The sequence below is a fragment of the Choristoneura fumiferana genome, chromosome 25 (genome assembly GCF_025370935.1).
Source record: "Choristoneura fumiferana chromosome 25, NRCan_CFum_1, whole genome shotgun sequence".
NCBI lineage: Eukaryota > Metazoa > Arthropoda > Insecta > Lepidoptera > Tortricidae > Choristoneura > Choristoneura fumiferana.
The window spans coordinates 2,859,651-2,880,767 of NC_133496.1; the positions used below are offsets into that span (position 1 = coordinate 2,859,651).

At 40.5% G+C, this 21,117-nt stretch overlaps 2 protein-coding genes across 2 annotated transcripts in view; one reads left to right on the forward strand and one right to left on the reverse strand.

Annotated features, from left to right (window-relative positions):
* Positions 1 to 2,623, forward strand: part of MetRS-m (Methionyl-tRNA synthetase, mitochondrial) — a 13,716-nt gene extending 11,093 nt beyond the window's left edge. Inside the window, exon 10 of the mRNA XM_074107412.1 lies at positions 797 to 2,623. Coding sequence (XP_073963513.1) covers positions 797 to 1,197 — 401 coding nt within the window. The 3' untranslated portion in view covers positions 1,198 to 2,623. The remainder of the gene's footprint in view (positions 1 to 796) is intronic.
* A 7,704-nt stretch (positions 2,624 to 10,327) lies between these two features.
* Positions 10,328 to 20,814, reverse strand: Gprk2 (G protein-coupled receptor kinase 2). Its single transcript, XM_074107419.1, has 10 exons — positions 20,614 to 20,814; positions 19,689 to 19,878; positions 19,146 to 19,278; positions 18,229 to 18,364; positions 17,810 to 17,950; positions 16,824 to 17,027; positions 15,739 to 15,922; positions 13,721 to 13,818; positions 13,100 to 13,199; positions 10,328 to 11,387 (listed from the first exon to the last, which is right to left on the reverse strand). Exons 1-9 carry the CDS (start codon positions 20,731 to 20,733, stop codon positions 13,110 to 13,112), a joined length of 1,296 nt encoding a protein of 431 aa, XP_073963520.1. The 5' UTR covers positions 20,734 to 20,814; the 3' UTR covers positions 10,328 to 11,387; positions 13,100 to 13,109.
* Positions 20,815 to 21,117: the final 303 nt, after the last annotated feature.

A 21,117-nucleotide genomic window follows, 5' to 3' on the forward strand; every position in this document is an offset into this window, starting at 1 on the left:
TACTCGAGACTTCAAGCTGCATCAACATTCATTATAGTAATGTGTGAAAGTTGATGATGCACTTTAGTAGTCCCTTGGTAAATTTTATGACCTTTGTCAGTGCCCATTTAAGTACAGTCCAGACTCATCCATTTTTGGACCATTTTGACCAGATTGGGATTGAATATATCTTTTAATATTTTAGTTCTAACATAATCTTATAACATTTTCCATTTTGAGGATGGTAGGTGGTAGGAGTAGGAGGTTGAATTAAACAAAAAATAATTAATTTGGTCACTAGTCTCGACCACTGCTGCTGTTGATCACTAGTCTCGGCCACTGCTGTTGATCACTAGTCTCGGCCACTGATGTTGGTCATTAGTCTTGACCACTATTATTGGTGACTACTACTACTGTTGAGCACCAGTTACCGTTACGAATGTTATTCACTGATCTCGACCACTAATGTTCAACCACCAAAAAAGTATCGGCCAATCATTTTGGCCACTTTCTGTTACTAATCTCAGTCACAATTTGTGGCGACAGTACAGTCACCAGCACCAATATCTGACACAACAAGCGTGCATAAATGACTGATACGACTCTATTTCTAGGGCCGGAAGGACGTGTCAGATATTTTTGCACGCTCCGCTGTGGCAGATATTAATGCTGGTGACTGTACCTGAGCCATGTATAATTTACATCACTAAGAAGAATGAATAGTGAAAATAAAGCCTCTAATCTGATACGCAAGAGAATTACCACATTGTCTCACTCACAGACCAACTTCTATATGTTCATATTTTCTGACTTGCAGACCTGTGCCGCCATCACTACGCCAACTACCAGTTCTACAAATCAGTGGACGCAGTAGTTCACGTACTACACCTCGCCAATCTCTTCTTCGAGACGCACAAGCCTTGGGAACTCCGGAAGGACAGCAAAAAACAGAAAGAACTCGACGTTATTCTACACATCACTATAGAAACACTTAGAATCTGCGGCATTATACTTCAACCTATAATACCAGAGTTGAGCGGGAAGTTGTTAGATAAATTACAGATACCAAAGGATTGTAGGAGTTGGCGGCATTGCGAAGTACCCTCATGGAGGGTGGAGGGGGCCATACATGAGACAAAGAACATACAGAGCGGCAAATTCGTTTTGTTCCAGAGGGTTTATACTGATAAGAAGGCTAAGAAGAAGGCTGCGCAGTGATTCGGTGTTTAAAACAGCTGTCCCGAGGCAATTGTCTACACTTGAAATCACAATTTTTTTCACCGCTTCTTTCTGTCACACGGGATGAGGATAAAAAGAGATAGTGAATGCGATTGTGAACGTCAGCGTGTTAGACATTAATCAAGCGCGATGGACCCATTATTGTGCTTGGCAACTGTGTAACTTTGAAAGACAATTTTTAACAAGTTAGGATCGGACTGAAGCCGGTTCCAGTTTGTTTCGCATTTTAAAATAGAAATAGAAACATTTTAGGTGTTTTTCATTGCAATTTACGCACCTAGCGGAATGTATCCAGTTTGACAAGGCTCTTAAAACTCCGGTATATAAATATTCTACAGTCCGTATCAAAAATATGTTAACATTTACTATCATAATTTCAAGTTTTTTTTTATTTGCCTTCTTTACCTATGTCCGCTTATTATGTTAACATGTTTTTGACGCCGACTGTATATTTGATCTCTTGCACGATTCTCGGTAGATATAGTGTGAGATTTTTCTTTTAGTGGGAATTTTATTTATTATTTTTTAAGTTTAGTTATACATGATCCTTCTGTTACAAACTTCGCAAATATTTGAAAGTTCATAGTACTGTCTCAGTTTATCCGACCGCAAAACATTAGTCACTACATCTTTGTTTCAGTTGACGTTTTTGTTAAAAAAAAAACTTATTCCCCGTACATAACCAGCACTGGTACGAGGCAAATTATTTTCTAACTTAATTAGGTGGTCGCAATTTTACCTAACACCTCGCTTCGCTCGTCGTCGTACCTAATTTTCTGGAACCTAAATTGACATTAAAACTGTTCAATTACAATTACAATGCATGTTGACGACACAATTACCTTGAAGAATGATTTGAAAATGTTCCGAAAAGTAGTCAAGTATCGCTCAAATACGTAAGTTATAATTCAGAACTTCTCACTATTGCTTTACTTGACAGGTGCTAGCATGAACAGTTTTTCTTTCCAATAAGCTTTTATAATTTCCTTTGTATAGTAGATGCTGATCTACTTTCCTTCCTATCCTAATTGCTACTATTTTAAAACATAAGACTATCACAAATCAATTTGATAATCAGCTTTATGAAATTTTTCTCATGTAGGAACTCAAAATAATTGTAAAGCAACTATTAAGTCGACTAAGATAACGTACGAGTGGTCGTCACTGTCCCGATAGTGTCCACCCTAATTTTACATCATTAGCAGGTGATAGGGTGCCATCTATTGGGCATTATCGTGTCGAGCACTGGGACGTTTATATTAAGTATGATTTCGCTTTTGTTTTCAAAGGTGTGTAAAAATATGTGGAAAATATGTTATTTTAAATAAAACATTTGTGGTGCATTTTGAATTTTATCAGACTGATGTTATTTATTTGAATTGTAAATAAAAATATTGTTGAATCATTTTGAGTTTTCATTTACTTATTGCAGTAGACTTGGAGCCTTCTGAGGCTCTCATCGAAGTTACTCAAATTATTTTTCGGCTATACGAACGTCTTGGGTAAAATGGCTCGTTTTATGCTCTTGTCCAATCTACTATCCCGTAACCCTAACACATCGTCACTACTTTTTAGACTAGCCTCCTAAGCTTCACTTTCAGCCTTCTTTTTACTTTTAAAAAGATCTTACCTCGAAATCGATACTATTTCAGTGAACCTTATGCACATTTCAAGGGTCAATTTTGTTAATACATTGATTTGAGATACTAGATATTTTCAGAGTAGTAATGATATGGTAGAGGTGTTCTTACATTAGATTGGCAAGGAATGTAAAGAACTACTATTGGAATAATTATTAGGACAGGTCGTTAAATCAAGGTAACGAATAAAACAACAAGCTCTGTATCGGAGTCAATTTATATTTACGAATACGCTTATTTAAATAATAATATTTGCATCAAAATACTGCAATAACGACTAACAGTATCAAGAAAGCTAGGTTTACATTCCACTATAAGCTACTTACAGCCCATCGACGCACAACACGTTACAAACTAATATCCGCCCGCTATAGTCGGGGCGCGAACAATTTGACAGCACTAGAACTAGCGCAGCTTCCAATAGAGACACCATTTAGCAGACTATAAAGTATCCAATAACATCACGTAAACAGCAGGACTACTACGAAACTCGAAGTTCGTGTCGTGCTGTCCCTCTCGCTCTTGTATTAAATAGTATAAGTGTCAGAGGGACCGCACGACACGAACTTCGAGTTTCAAGTTTCGGAGTAGCCCTGCTGTAAAGACCTTATCGCGTTAAGCGCAAGGTATGATATGCAATGACAGGAAAACGACTGACCGACGAACAAAATGGCGGTCACCGCGATCGCGCGCGAACGTTTGACCAATGGCTGCTCTAGATGTTCTCGCGCAAACGCACTTGCCTTATTATTGGCAAATATGTCATCATAATGGTCATCACAATATGTAACATAATATTTATAGTACATACTTTAAACTTCCCAACCGTTATCGCTAGTTAATATAAGTATGCATCCCCATGAGGCTTTTCGTGAAAGGTCGCGCAGTTGCCACGCAGTAATTCTATTCGCTTTGACAGTTGACACTCGACTGCTAAAAATTATTTTTCTTTATGGAAGTCTTTGTATTCTTACACAAAGATTTGAATAAGACCGCCAGCGGTAGACCCGATAATGAAAATAGCGGTAATCAAACGCCAGCGTGATATCTACTACGTAGCAACTATTATGTGGTAACGCTCTTCTGGAAACCAACGCCATCTTGAGTCCATTCAAAATATTTCACTGACGTCATTGCGCGCTTCATCGCTCTATATGACCGCACCGCTAGTGGAGCAAACGCAAAGCTACGTATGCACTATGCGGCTAACCGCGCGGTTTTAGCACGCCGTCTCTTTCTCAAGCGATACTTTGAAGAGGGACGGCGCGCTAAAACCGCGCGGTTAACTTCATAGTCTGCATACGTAGCCTACACTATCTGCCAGACGTTCGAGCACCGTATAATGACTGCTAATATCTCAATACACGTAGTCGAAAATGCATCCCATGAGTATAATACAGGTATGACGATTATAATATAAATTCTTACAAAAATTCATTGAAAAATACTTAAATGCTCCATTTTGGCGGACACTGACATCAGCAAACTGTACAAACGGGAATAAAAGGTCATAGTCATTTCGGCGAAGGTAAAACACTCAATAATGTACCTAGAATTCATGGAACAGAAAGTGACTTATTCATTCATATTGTCAGGGTTCCATAAGTATTTTTTTTTTAATTAACACAAGTTCTAGTTTGTTAACCTCATTTCTATTGATAAAAAAATCAATAACGTGATTATTTAAATTCTGCAGGCTTCCCCGTTTACTTCCCGCACCTCGTCATAGTTGTATTTCTATTTCTTCGCAACTAAAGACTAGCCATACTTATTTTACGAACCGAGGTCTAGAGCTCACTCATTCTTAGGAACGCTAACCATTCACCGTACACTCTGTTACGACAGGACGGCCACGACACGCGACCGGCGGCATCCACTACGTTTTAGACGCCATCACCGTACAAAGGTCATACCTTTGTACACGCAATGAATAGAGAAACACTCAACGCGTCGCCGATCGCGCGTTACGGCGGTCGGGCTAGTGCTATGCTATAACTATACTATGGCATTTAGTTTGGAATGGACAAGCAGTCTCAAAGCGATGACGGGTGAATGTTTAGTTTTATTCTAGAGGGCGTTGTCAATCTAATGTTATAAAAGTGACATACAAAAGGCTACTTTGAGATTTTACTGAGGATAGGAGATATTCCGAATCAATATGACGCCTAAGGCGGCTTTTAGTCTACGCATTTATCATAATAAATGTTCGAGGAATACTCCACCAATAGGACAGCAGCGCTGAGCGAGGCTAAGATACTACATCGAAAATACAAGCTGAGACATGCATGCACAGAAAACCAGAAAAAGAGACCAGCACTGGGAATCGAACCCAGGTCCTCAGCAATCCGTGCTGCGTGCTATAACCCTACACCACTGCTGGACAGGAATCTAGACACGAATTTTTCCTATCCATAACGCAATCAATGGATGGGTGCCAAGATACTAAATGAATCCTATTGAAGTTTTTTTTTCTTGAACATCTCTTATGCCTGGTTTACACGGAGCTTAGTAGCTAATGCTTAGTACTTGTCACTTACACTTGTCAGATGTGTGTAAACATAATGCACAAGTGCTTAGTATTAGTGCAAGTGCAAGTGAATAGAAGCCGGTTCTGTTTACTAAGCGACAAGTGCCTACCCCCGTCTAATCACTTATACTAATGACAAGTACTAAGCTCGTGTAAACCAGGCATTATGAATGCACGGATTTTTAACGCGATAATGTATTGCCAATTCGACATGCCTCCTCTCAGCTCGGCTTCTATGGAAGCGCAAAGTAAGGATTTAAAAATTTACTGCTTAACAAAAGTAAGATCCTTAGCAAATTGCTCTAAAGGATCTTTAAATACGTGTTAACATTTCAAACAAATAGTCACTGAAAGACAAAGTGGTGTAATCAACTACCGTCTGCAAGTACGACGGTTAACTCCTTTAGATCAACAACACCTCAAGATAGAGCCGAGCCAAGCTAACTCTGCAGAGAATAATATGGTAACACTGCAAATGTAACGCATATTATGTACGTGATTTGACGTTAAAATACAGTGTTGCCAAATTATTCCGTTGCAGACTTAGGTTGGCCAGGCTCTAAGTGTTAGCTATGATTGTGCGAATGAAACTGATGCGGCCCTTTTTTTTTACAAAGTTTATGCGATAAACTTAACAACAAATCGATCGGTAAAAACTATGTTTTTTTTCTACATGGCGACATTCTTACGTCTAAATTTGTGGGCCTTTCACATTTTATACAAGAATTTAAGCGCCACATCATCTAAACATCCTTTAAGTCAATTTTAAATTGATAATCGTCGACCGCATCCGAGTATAAATTAGGGTACTGTCTCGATGCCGATTTAAATTATATTAGTATTGAGGTCAGTGTTGTAAAAGTTAGACGTAAGTTACACTATAATGTACACATAGAACTGTTAAATATACAAAGTAGATACAAAGAACGGATCGACCCGTAAACTTTTGAGCAAAGTACTAGACACTAATATAAGTTAAATCAAGCCCCAGTATCAATGCGTACCGCAAGTTTGACAATTTCAAAACGCTATTACACTACCCGATTTAAAGGGACCCTAACTTAGGGCTGTAGAATAAGAGAAAAGGAGGAAATTCAGCTTAAATACCGAGAAGTGTAATAGGCTTTATGTATTACCCAAATACTAAAATACAATTCACATCAAAACGCTTCAATACTTACGTCTAATATAATATGGAAGTCGGTACATGTTTTCAAATGGCAATGTCGAATATCGTTACGGTAAAATGTTATCGAAAAATTTGTGCAAAAGTCACGATCAATGGCTGTGGGTATATTTTAGATAAGTAATAAAAAAAGAACATTATTTACATTGTATTAACCTTATAGGACTTTTATCTTACATTAGCAATTGTTACAAAAGTTTACAAAAAACAAGAGCGTGTCGGACACGCCCAAAACCCTAAGTAATATTTTTCTAAGGATTTCGTATTTTATACGGAATCTTCCAAGTTTAGGTATATTTTATATCTTAGGCTGCTATTTACCTACTCTTAAACTACTAATAATTCTGAAGCAAACTTAGCCGTTATAGTTTTCCTTGAAAGGTTGATATACTATACTAACTACCATCCTGAATTTTTTCAAATTTTTCCACCCACCCGGTGGAAATTCGTTCGATTTTAGAGGGGGGGGGTTCGATTTTAATGAAAATTTGCACTTTAAAGTTGAATATTTCGCAAACAAATCACTGAATCGAAAAATCGTCTTTGCAAACCCCTAATGGTTTTAAAAGACCTATTCAACGATACCCCACACTATAGGGTTGGATGAGAAAAAAAAACACCACCACTTTACGTCTATGGAAGGTACCCTAAAAAAAATTTTTTTTTAATTTTTAATTGTACCATTTTGTCGGCATAGTTTACCTATATATCCGTGCAAAATTACATCTTTCTAACATTGATAGTCCCTGAGCAAAGCCGCGGACGGACGGACAGACAGACAGACAGACATGGCGAAACTATAAGGTTTCCGTTTTTGCCATTTTGACTCCGGAATCCTAAAAAGGGACAGCATTGACAGGAACTAAGAGAATTTCTTTGCTCACCCGCGACCTTATGATAGTTAACTTTATGCAAAATATGCGTGTTCAGCACATGCATTTGAGTGTTTATGCTTGTGTGCAGTGAGAGGTTCTACCCTTAACTATTACTTGTTTAGGACATTTGTGCGGTACATATTTAATCAATATAGCTCACGCGGAGTTATTGGTGTCATGTCATCTCTAGCCAAGAATTGAAAGCAGTACCTTAACTACCGACGTACTGATTTATTATAGACATACCGTTATTGTTGGCACCAATTCCAGCCCTAGTTCCACAATACCGTTTAAATACCTACCTAAATAACAGTACCTTATTACTACCGGTCTTTTTGGAACCGGTTTCAAGTTTTGTCGCTACACGTAGTTAAGTTATTTTTGCTTCAAATGGTCCTATAGTCATCGGGGCCTTGAAACAATAAGATGTTTTTGGTAATAGTTTTGTTATATTTTGAACACGCCCTAAGCAAACTTCAATATTCAAAATCTGAAATACACCCACAGCTTTTGGATAAAAAAATACAAACAAGTAACACTTTAAAAGTATTTTATAAAAAGACCAAACCCCAATTAGGTACAGTCAGCAGCAGAAGTGGATGAGCAGTTACGGTGCTCAAAATGATCTGCACACGACTACTGCCAAGTGCCAAGGTAATAGAAGTGTGTAGATCACTTCGAGGACCACAACTGCTCATCTACTTCTGCTAACTGTACATGATAATACGTCTCTAACACACACCGTATCGACCACTTTTTAACGTTCATGACAAATACAAGTATGTTATTATATTTTTCATACAACTCGTAGAACACAAGCATGAAAAACAACCATGTCAGGATTTCACCAATACAATCTGGGTGAAATTTAGAGCATTTAAAAAACATATAACTCAATTCAATATTCAATACTCGGTGTACTAATACCAAGCAAGAGTAATTAACAGACCATGCCCTTAACTCAAAAAGTCTTGAAGTCGTTACGATTAAAAACAATTTTTACTGGCCTTGTATCAATAGAAACACTCGCTTTCGCTCGTGTTCTGAACGAACTCGTCTCGATTTTTTTTTAACTTAAAAACTAATACAGCAAAATCAAAAAGTGATCGATTACTTTTTCGTTTCATTATTATTGCTTGATTTATAACTAAGCTACTCCAACGTTAATCGTGTATGTACTGTAGTCGAATTGACAAATGTCAAGTCAAGAGTCATGACGCCAAAGTTCTGTTCGTCTCAAGCAACATGCACTTCAACATTTGAAAGTTAATTTACACACAGACAGCCAATTTAAGAACCTTCCAGAACCTAGAGAAAGCGTTGAGACATTATCAAATTTACCGTGACATATCATTAGTTTATTGTTAGGGTCTACGCTAGTTGCCGCGGTTTGCACAGAGCGGGTGGGGTCTATTCAACAATAGTATGAGCAGCGCCGGATGTACCTGCACCCGCGCCCGCGCCAGCTAGCGTAGGCCCCAAAAGTTCTATTCGGCGGCTGAAACCACCGCCATGTCAATCCAGCTTATAAAAACCCCGAAATTTTTCAACATATAAATTCGTTACCTACAAAAATATACAATTTCAAAATTCATATAAATAATATAATTCACCTACCCAATTATCATTCTGAAATACATAGAGGAAACGTAGTACTTAGCAAAAAACTGATGTGAAGTCAGCGGCGAATGATTTAATAAATAATAAAAAATTATATATTGTATTTATAAAAAAATAAGTTAAGACTAAAGTAAGTATATATAATTAATTCAATTCATATAAAGTAGTTAAATTAAAAAAATGATTTCCAGAACCGCAATGTACTCAAGGGCCTTCTGCGCAGTGAATTAATTGAGTTTTTGATGACATTCAGATACCCATATTAACTTCACACCAAAACATTTCATGTACACAGCAAAGAAACTATACACTAACAAAGTTTTTGTTCACATAATACTCATTTTCACGATTGCTCAAGCGAATACCGAATTAATACGAAGCGAAATAAATCAGTCGAGAAAAACTGCAAATATCATTTAAAACTTAATTAACTAAATTGTTCATGTTTTTTTTTTTCAAACCAGTCACGCTACACAATTCGAACCGACAGGTACATGGAGAAATATATATCTCGATTTATTCATAACACAATTTCGTTGGGCATGGACATGGGCGCCAAAAATCCATTTTTATTTCAAAATTCGAATAATTTTTTACTTAGATAGTTTTTAATGTCCAATGAGGGTTTGTGACAGGCTTGTTGGCGCCAATATCGTGACGTATTGCCAACTTAGACATTTGCGTCACGTTTGTGATTGGTTAAATAACTAAATGAGCCAATCACGAGCAAGACGTCAAACGGTCCTCACGTACTAACGCCATCTAGCGATAATTTCGCCTGTCGAGAGACCCTCACTGTTCTTAATAATGTCGAGTACCTTTATTCATTCTTTAGACTGAGTTGAAACTTTCTTTGTCATTTCATCACTCACATCCCGTTATCAGTGTTGCAGAATCATTGAAAACGCTAGGGATGGCACAGCACATATTTTTTTAACATGTGCCTAGGTATATAATTTGACGCACCTTTTTTTAATTTATATATATTAAGTTTTAAAACAAAATTAAACTTCTTTTCAGCCCGTAATTAAAAGAGGTTTCTTTTTAAACTCCATAATAGGTGGTTGCGTAAGTCAATATTAATTATTAATGTTATATAATTCGTTCACTTAGTACCTATTCAGTTAAAAATCATGAACTTCCTTAATGATCAACATTAATGTTTCCAGTTTGAAAGAGAGCCGATGGCGAAATTAGAAGAAAACTTAATAATTTAATTTATCTGTTATTTTACCTGTAAAAACATTATTCTAACAAAAACTTTATTATATACCAATATGTGACAATGAAATAAATAATGTGCGACAACCCTATGACTTAGGCTCAATGGCTCTGCAACACCGATAACGGGGTATGTTCATCACACACGAGATTTTTTTAACAAACTGGCAAATAGGTCAGAATATAGACTAGTTTAGTTTTTTTTTAATGGCTCCTATCTATTAGGAAAGGCTTATGAATATTGTGAAAGTATTAAACCATGTCAGTCATGTTCAGTAAAAAAAATCTTAGGTCAAAAACGAAATAAAACTTACTTATTTTTTCTCAAATGTTTCATTTGCCAACTATTTTATTTCCCAAACCTCAATTTTCTCCAAAACCAAAAATTTTGCTCGGTGTATTTTCTTATAGTTTTATAGAACAGTAGGTTAGGTAAGGTTCGTTTTAGGAAAGTTCCGAAAAAAATCGGCTTCCGAGAAAATCGTGAATTGGGAAATGGCAAATGAAGCATTGGGGAATAATATTTCGGCAAAAAGTCCGACTTGTACAGTCCAGTTATGTAATTCGTGTTGATTTACTGAGAATAAGAGATCTATTATTAAACAGATAACATTAACATAACATTGTCATTCAGAATGTAACATTTTGTTTAAATCATATCTAAATTAAATGAAGCCAAAAGTTTTTAAGGGGTTTCTAACTACATATAATGTATGACGAATTAGATTAGCAAACCAGTTCGCGTCGTAGTAAAGTAAATGTATCACACACGTACAGTTTACGTCGACATATTACTGCGAGTGCCAAAAATGTTAACGAGTACACACTTTTATAAAAGATTAACATGTCGCGCTAAACTCGATTTACGTAATTGATCCATTTATTTAACCACGCACTAGTTTCACGGTATTTTTACATGAACAGTGTGGTATAACTTGCGAACTGATAAAAGACGGACCTGTAATAACATACATATTTTAGATTTCCACACATATTGATATAGAAGAATGTGCTGTGTTTCGTGTAGTTATTCCCTTGGAGAAAACTTTACGGCCGCTCGCCGTTGGACACAACGTTACTCCACTGTTAGCTGTTGTCACCTAGAATAGAAGTAATTTTTTGTCACAAAAATCGATATACGCATCTGCATATTTTCCCAATAGGGAATATTATTGATTTTTTCTCCCGTCAGAGTGCAGCACTAGCGCAAAACCGAAAATTTTTTTTTTTAGTATCTTTAATGCCATAATTTAGACGACCAGCCAGATGGCCTAGTGATTAGAGAACCTGACTACGAAGCTTGAGGTCCCTGGTTAACTTCCCGTGTCGTGGCAGATATTTGTATGAAAAAAACGAATGTTTGTTCTCGGGTCTTGGGTGTTTAATATGTATTTATGTATGTATCTATCTATATAATTATATTTATCCGTTGCTTAGTACCCATAACACAAGCTTTGCTAAGCTTACTTTGGGACTAGGTCAATTGGTGTGAATTGTCCCGTGATATTTATATTTATAATATCGTATCATTTCAATTTTTTTTTTGGAAATATAGCTCTATCGTTACTATCGATGTAAAATATCATGTTATTTTGTTACTAATAAATATAGCATGATTTCTATAGGTCTATGATTTCTATACTCTTTGGTCATGATCTGTCTTGGAGACAAAATTTAACTTCCTAACACCCAGTACTTTATAAAGGACTTTTGAAATTTTAATACCAAACTATCATAAATGACAAAGTTTGATGTTCATACATCAAAAATTTCTCTTGGGCGTTAGGAAGATAAAGAGAACTGACGTTATCATGGTTTGCGCCAGTGTCGCCCCCTGCGCAAAGCTTTGCCTAATGTGCCCTATTTTGATTCGCTATGCATATTCACTTTATAAAATATGACCGTAGATATACACGTCATAATTTTTTTCATCACACCTAAGCTCGTGGGAATATGCAGGCTAAATTGCAAACCCCGTAAATAAAACCCAAGGACCATTTTTTTCGCATTACGCTTAAAGGCTAAAAAGATTTTGATGTAGGTATGTACGCAGTTGTTGATGCACCGTGCTGCTTGCTGGGGGGTGGGGGTGGCAGTTTTAAACTTGCTGTCTGCGCATAGCAACAAGCAACAGCGCCTGGTTTCTAATGACCTCTGTTTTTCTCACCCAATCTACCTATCCCACTATCGCACTCTCATCTGAGTGTCAAACGCACGTATTTTCCTAAAATTACTAGATATTATTAAGTTATACAAGTAAATATCGGCTAAGCTTCGTGCCAGTCCCCATTGTCCTTGCGCCCTAGGCTCTAGCCTTATTAGCTACCTGGCGGGGGATGGGGGAGTGAGTTACCAGGCGGGGGATGGGGGGTGATTTACCTGGCGGAGGATGATGGGATGGAAGTGTGAGTTACCTGGCGGGGGATGGGGGGTGAGTTACCTGGCGGGGGTGGGGTGAGTTACCTGGCGGTGGTTGGGGGTGAGTTACCTGATGGGGGATGGGGAATGAGTTACCTGACGGGGAGTGAGGTGAGTTACCTGGCGGGGATGGGGGTGAGTTACCTGGCGGGGGGGGTGAGTTACCTGGCGGGGGATGGGGTGAGTTACCTGATAGGGTATGGGGGGTGAAATACCTGACGGGGGATGGGGGGGTGAGTTACCAGGCGGGGGATGGGGGTGAGTTACCTGGCGGTGGGTGGAGGCTGAGTTACCTGGCGGGGGATGGGGTGAGTTACCTGGTGGGGTATGGGGGGTGAAATACCTGGCGCGGATTGGGGGGGTGAGTTATTAGGCGGGGGATGGGGTGAGTTACCTGGCGGCGGTCAGCTGGCGCGCGGCTCGCCGGGCAGCAGGTGGTCGGGCACGGGCACCACGCGCAGCCGCGGGGGCACCTTCTTCACGGGACACAGCACCTGCAAACAACAACACCACATCAGACAATCTCACCAGCTTCACGAATAATAGGTTTTTGGTAAAAATATCATTTTTAATACGAGCTTTTCTTGCTGACTGTACATTTTGTCGACTTTACTTGCATTGTCACCCGAACTACATTTGCATACAAAATTTCAAGTCGACGCAATTAGCCATTGAAGAGTTCCGTCCTGCGGAGACGATCCTGCCCGGACTACCGGGATATCACTACCAGATTATTGCATTGTCAGGGAAATTACTAAAGTATGCCAAATTTCAAGTCAATCCGACTACTGGAAGTTGGTTGAATTTAACTTGCAAGATTTGACTACAAACAGACACAGCGGTATAGGTGAAACTAAATAAAAGCTCGAGACAATAAGTGAAAGCAGCAGTAAAAATTGTGTTGGTGTGCAATAAAGAGTCATTGTATTGTATTGTATAAGATGTGAAAGAGTCCATTGCGGCCTATTTTACAGAATAAACGCTTTGAATTTTGAATTTGAATATGTGCCCGTACCCGTCTCGCAAACACGAAGCACCCCTTGTCTTCTACGGGGGGCTGCGCGGGCGGCACCAGCTGCAGGTCGGGCGTCGGCGCCTCCTTCATCTCCTCGCCTGCGAACAACCATAATGGTACTACCAGTTTTGATACCGTATTGTCTAACGTTCCTGACGCTCGCGATCGCAATTCAATTTCGCATACAAAAAATGACATTTTCACTTCTCATGCTCGTAAAATTGGTGTTTATGCTGGATCTAGGCGACATAAAATGACTTTTTATGCACTAGTGCATAAAATAAAATCTTCGTCTAAGACCAAGGTAGTTAGGTGTCAACAGCCACAAACAAAGAAGTTTCTTTATATTTCTTTAATACATTTTTTATTTATATAAAACTAATTATCAATCAAATCAATCAAAATAAATCACTACAACTAAAAAAAAAAAATATATAGCAATGCATAAAAATTAAATTTACGTAGTAAGTGAACAATTGTTTTCACTGTTGCTATTTCATTTCCTCGCCATCGAAGTGAAAAGCAGAGTGTAAAACTCAAGCATTAAATCCATTTTCCCTCGACGTGTCTATCCACCCTCGCCGTACCGGCTCGGGTGGCTATATGAACGTCTTGGGTAAAATGGCTCGTTTATGCTCTTGTTGTACAATCTACTATTGATTGCAATCGCGAGCGTCAGCAGGGCTACTACGAAACTCGAAATTCGTGTCGTGCGGTCCCTCTGACACTTATGCTATTTAATACGAGAGCGAGAGGGACCGCACGACACGAACGTCGAGTTTCGAGTTTCGTAGTAGCTCTGCTGAAACGTTAGGCAACACGGCCTCTGGTAACAAATGGGGAGCACCAAAGTTCGCATACTCTTCGCTAGTCATACCGTAATTTTTGTCCGAATCATCATTTGTCATAATTTTTTCCCCATTGAAACCTTACTTTTCTGAAATATTTAAATGATATATAGAAAATGATGGGGGTTAGGTTGTTTGTTTTATAACAATTTTGAACAATTATTGGATTCAGAGAAATAAGAGTTATGACAAACGATCGTTCTGACAAACATTACATTCGGACTTTCAATAAGTATGCGAGCGGATATGGACCCTTCTTACATTAAAACGGCGCACAAAACAAGACCAAAACGCGGTTTGTGAACGTTTTACTATTTTTCATCACACTTGCTCGTAAACAGTGTCGTAACATGCAGGCTACCTTGGTTGCAACCCCCCAAATAAAACCCTCGACCTTAATGTGCTTGTCATGAAACCCGTGGTCGGTAAATGAGTCATTGCGCGTACTAATTTGTTGTCATGAAGCCCAAGGACGGTAAATGAGTGTGATACTGCATGGCGTGCAGGAGCGCGGCGCGCGCACGTCGGGCGCATGGTCAGGCTGGGGTAGGGCGGCGCGGAGGCTGGCGCTGCCAAGAGCGTAGTCCGCGGTATCGGCAATTTTTGAAAAAATATTTGTTTTTCTTTTAAAAATATACAATTTTACTCGCAAATGTGATGAAAAACATTGCATGTTCGCACGGGCGGTACTAGAATTACGAACATCGACTCATTAAAGCCCTCAATCTTCGACTTCAGGCTTCTAATAGACTCTCGTTCGTAATTCCTTGGTTACCGCCCTTAAGACACATGTACTATTTTGACGTCCGTGACAGGGGTTGTGTCAAGCGCCGCGCGTTTTGTTCCAAACAGCTAGTCTAGTGACGTAAGGTACAGTCACCAGCACCAATATCTGACATAACAAGCGTGCATAAATATCTGATACGACTCTATTTCCAGGGCCGGAAGGTTTTTTTTTTTTCGCTCCGCTGTGGCAAATATTAATACTGGTGACTGTACATACTCGTAGAATGCAATGTCCACATAGTATATTCGGCAGTTATTCTTCCAATTGATTTGTACTTTATGAAGTACGCGAGGGCTTACGGGGCTATGTCTAGCACGTTGGGCACGTTGGGCACACTGCGTGCGGCTAGGGCTGGCGAGACAAGCTTGTCCCCGCTGACTCACCGGGCGCGAACACGTTGAGCTCCGCGAAGCAGCCGGTCTCTATCATCTCGCTCTGCCACGGGATGCTGACGGAGCCCGTGTTGAACTTGCCGTAGAAGGTGTCGTCCCCCGCGTCCAGGTTGACGCCCTTCACTGTTGAGAACTGCTCTATGTCGAGCACGTCTTTTGCGTACACCGCGTGCGGCTGCGGAACGAAAAAATAGTAGATTGTACAACGAAAGTGTAAAACGAGCCATTTTACCCAAGACGTTCATATAGCCACCCGAGCCGGTACGGCGAGGGTGGATAGACGCGTCAAGGGGAAAATGAGTTTAATGCTCGAGTTTTACATTCTGATTTTCACGTCGATGGCAAGGAAATAATAAAAATAAACATACGATCTTTACGAGTATGACAAGTTTTAGTTTTTTTATTTGTCATAAAAGCCATCGATGCTCAAATGAAATTTTACTCTAATCTATGTGAAATATTTATTCACACAACTCTCAGAGCACGTTTTCGTCATGCTGCCATAGTGCGAGCATACAGCGCTCAAATGTGCATCACTTGTAACATTCGCCTACAACGCCCGCGGCCTTTGTACGTTAGTGGAACGGCAGTCAAATTCAAATTCAAACAAATCATTTATTCAGTAAATAGGCCGCTGGGCACTTTTACACGTAATTTTACCATCATTGCCAAGAAGAATGCGCCGCAAGAAACTTGGCAGAAAGTCATATTTTCGAAATAAAATAATTACAAATAAAATACTTAAAAACTATAGTATAAAATTAAAGAAAAAATTACAAAAAAGAATAATACATGTATGGGGTCCCTTGGTTATAAAACTAAACACTAACTATATGTACGTTCAATGGAATTATAGAATGCTTCCATCGTCATAAAAAAAAAGTTTCAGCGGTCGTGGCTGAAGGGTGTTGCAGACGTTCAGTGTAATGTAGCCAATGTGTGTGTGGTCTGGGTGACACTCTCCCCTGTTTTTCGTGTCCACTCCGCGCCCGTAGAAGCTTTTGACAGTTTTTATGGGTGCGTACGTGCGTACACGAAAAACAGGTCGGCATTTCCACGTCGGTCTGCGGACTCACGTCGGGCACGAAGGGCGCGTCCACCATGCCGGCCTCGAGCCGGGCCCAGTTGAGCGCGGCGAAGAACCGGTGCTGCTTGACGTGCGCGGCGCCGCGCCGGCCCGCGCCGCAGCCGAGCCGCGCGCACACGCCCTTGGCCAGCAGCGCCGAGCACAGCGCGCGCGCGCACTCGCTGAACTTCGACGAGTATTTCTCCTGTTCGTGCTGCAACGACACACCCGAGTACTAACTAGTGCCCGAGCCCGAGCGTAGCGAGGCTTGCAATCATACCAAGCATAACAGTTATAATTTGTTATCTAGTGAATAATTATCGTTATCAGCGTGCAGTATAGTAGCAAAGTATATGGTTGGCAAAAAAATACATGTAAATATTCGCCTCCGGCGTCGGGCTTCTAATAGACTCTCGTTAGTAATCCCCTTCTTACGCCCTAATGCACAATGTACTATAATTTACTTGCATTTTATTATGCAACTGGGCCCTCGAAGGAACGTAGACGTTAAGCTCTAGATCAATGGTTCTTAACCTTTTAGTTAGGAGGGACCATTTGTCAAAATTTCAGTCTTGCCATGGACCACCACTGTTTGAAGGTAATATACGTGAAAGTAAAATTGTCAATGAATGAACGGTTGCGACTGCTACTTGACTGGTGCATCGTTTTGCTAATTCGTTGTTGATTGCTTCGCGGACCACTTCGAGTTCTTCCAGGGACCAGCTGTGGTCCGCGGACCACCGGTTAAGAACCACTGCTCTAGATAAAAGAATTAACTAAAGAAACATTCAATTACTTTTACAGCAAAGAAAAACCAACTAACTATATCCTCAAAATCGTCAAAATAATATTTCGCTCCTACTTATAATTTCCAACCGATGACTACAAACACTGATGTCTTTCAAGAGTGCACCGACTTAACGGGGCTAAAAGTAAACATAAGCCCTCCAAATCCTCCCTCGCCGCAGTTTATATAGTATATAAACATTTAGCTACCTTGACCCTGCGATCCACCTCCTCCCGTTTGACCTTCTCCTTCCTGGCTCTGAACGGCGCCCGTCCCTCCAGCATCTCATACAAGAGACAGCCGAACGAGAACCAATCCGGACTAAACGTGTAGCGTTCGTTGTCGATCACCTGTACACAGTTTTAAACGCTTTAGCAAAAAATATCACATCAAAACATCGATTTAGAATACCCTAGCTAGATACCCTGCTAACGCTTAAAATGCGTCCCAGTGCCTGTGGGCAGACCCCGCCCCCGCGGTACGCACCTCGGGCGCCATGTACCCGACGGTGCCGACGCGCCGCGCACGGAGCCGCCCTCGGGCCCGTGCACGGCCAGCCCCAGGTCCGGACGCGCACGTGCCCACGTCCCAGTGCCTGTGGGCAGACCCCGCCCCCCGCGGTACGCACCTCGGGCGCCATGTAGCCGACGGTGCCGACGCGGCCGCGCACGGAGCCCCCCTCGGGCACGTCCACGGCCAGTCCCAGGTCTGAGATGCGCACGTGCCCCGCGTCGTCCAGTAGAATGTTCTCCGGCTTGCAGTCCCTGCAGAATTATCATTAAATCGTTAAGCCCAGAGAGCTCCGTCACTCCATGCTATTCAACTTCCTAGAGGTAATTATAATATAATTATAGGTAATATGATTTTGGGCATTCATTTTATTCATGCAAATCTTACTTTACATGACGTTACGTGACGTTAGAACTCTGATTGATCTGTATAATAATAATACCTAGTCGCTACTATTTTGTTGCGCTTTTAATTTACTTACGACATCTCTCTCCCTCATGTTTAGTCTAGCTTTATTACTCTGCTGTATTTTTGGTTGCTCTGAAAACCAGCGCCATGACTGAAGAAATTCAGACATCGGCAGATTAAGATTTCATGTACAAACTTTTTGTTAGGTACACCAAATCAATTTATTATATTCTATTTATTATATTTTAAAAGAGTGCTGATTCACTTCAATGCAGTCATTCATCAATTATGAGGAGTATCGGAAAACTAGACTCAGCGTATTAACTTTATAAACTTATCACGTAGGAGCGAGTGTGAGTATTCTATGTGTAACAAACAAGACCTGTCATTTTGTCACACTTGTCGTATCTAAAAAGGCAAAAGCTAAGGCCGGCCCTGCCGTATTGCAGCGTATTTGTCGTGTTCGTAAACTCGGCAATGGAACCAAGAATCTCGCGTGTCATCGCGCCGGCCCGCGCTGTATCTTTGGTGGTAATTTTTGGTGGAAAAGCGTCGGCGCGATTTAAATTTTTGTCCCATCTCATTATGCTACGCCTCGCTGGAAAAGCACCTTTAGTCTATCAGTACCTGTAGACGATGCCCATTTTGTGGAGGTGTTCAAGACCGCAGGCCACCTGTGCCGCGTAGAACCTCGCCCGCTCGAGTCCCAGCCCAGTGTCCGCGCCGCACATGTTGTAGATGTGGAACTTCAGGTCGCCTCCTGTAGACAACATTTTATGGGTTTAGGCTTTGATACCACAAATCGACAACACGTACAACGACACATACGTTACACACACACGTACGTACGTACGGCGACATTTGACAACTGACAGCTGTCAATCCGACCTCTTTTTTTTATCAAACAGACGAAGGCACAAAACCTATTAATCTCACGAAACGTGTGTGGTTTACCGAAATAAAGTTTCAATTTATTTTTACAAAAAAACGGAAAGTGAAAAAAAATCTATCTACAGAAGTGAGCTACATTATAAGTCTACTACCGAAAAAAAATTCAAATCCCTCGTCAAGCAATGTTACGTCACTATAAGTTTACTATGAAAATGCTGCACACTGGGTTACGATTTAGAAGTTTCGTAAGTACAATCCCTCCATCGCCCTTCATCTCACCATTCATAATGGTGAGAACGAGACACAGCGCGTCTTTTGTCTCGTACGCGTACGCGAGGTTGACAACGAAGCGCGAGTTGATCCGCTGGAGAATCTGCTTCTCTATGAGCACCATCGCTTCGCCTTTCCGCTTCTTGATCCGCTTCTTTTCAAGTTTCTTACATGCGTACATCTTGCCTGTCGCTCGGACCTGCAAGATAGATAGGTGAATTAGTAACAACTGAACATAATCAAATAAAAAAATAAAATGGACAACTGAACGTAATCAAAGTGAATGGGAAAAAATATGGACAGCTGAACGTAATCAAAGCGAAAGGGAAACATATAGACAACTGAAAGTGATCAAATATAAAGGTTAAAAAAATATGGACAACTAAAGAACTGAACGTAATCAAATTGAATGGTAAAAAAATTGACAAATAAACGTAATCAAATTAAGAGGAAAATAATATATGGACAGAACATAATCAAATTTCAAGGTGATGACTGGAGGTCTATGGGGAGGCCTAAGTCCAACAGTCCGTCCTACGGCTGATTTGATGATGATGATTGATGATGATAATGAACGCAATTTATATTATTTATTTATAAGTGATATGATACTGTCTTTGGCGTGCTTACCCTGGGGTGTGAGCAGTGGCGGTGCGGTGGTGTGGAGCTAAAAAGCGCTACCTACCCCGGATTTGACACAATGCCTATGCTGGTATTCAACCAGCTTTGAAAAGCACCGACCTGGCACGCGCAGACCTCCCCGACCGAAGCCGCCTTTCCCCAGCACACAGTAGATGATGATGATGATGGTGATAAAGACGATGTAAATGAAGATGAAGATGATGATGATGATAATGATCATGATGACGACGAAGATGAAGATGAAGATGATCGTGATGATGATGACGCTGCAGAAGCCTTAAAAGCCACCGACCTGGCACGCGCAGACCTCCCCGAAGCCGCCCTTCCCAAGCACGCGGTACATGCGGAACGTGTGCTGCGTCACCGGCTGCGCCTCTAACCACTTCCATTGCAGATATCGGTGGAAGTACATCGAACGCTCGAACTCCGCAAACGGAGTGCCAGCCAGGAAGCTCTTCACGCATCTTATGCACTCGATGAATATGTCTTTTGAGTTGGCTGGAACAATATTATAATGAAGTAAGTCTTTGTTTAAATTTTAATTTTAAATACAAGATTTTTTTGCTGACTATACTTTGTGTTGACTGTCCTTGCATTATCATCAAAACTAGGTACATTTCCGTACCAAATTTCAAGTTGATGCTATTATACTCGTTGAGGAGTTCCGTCCTGCGGAGACAATTCTGGCCGGACTACAAGGATGTCACTGCCAGATTATTGTATTGTCACCAGATTTATATCCTCTTTTCGATCCAGCGAATATGCGATCCAGTAACAGTCGAGCCAACGGACATTC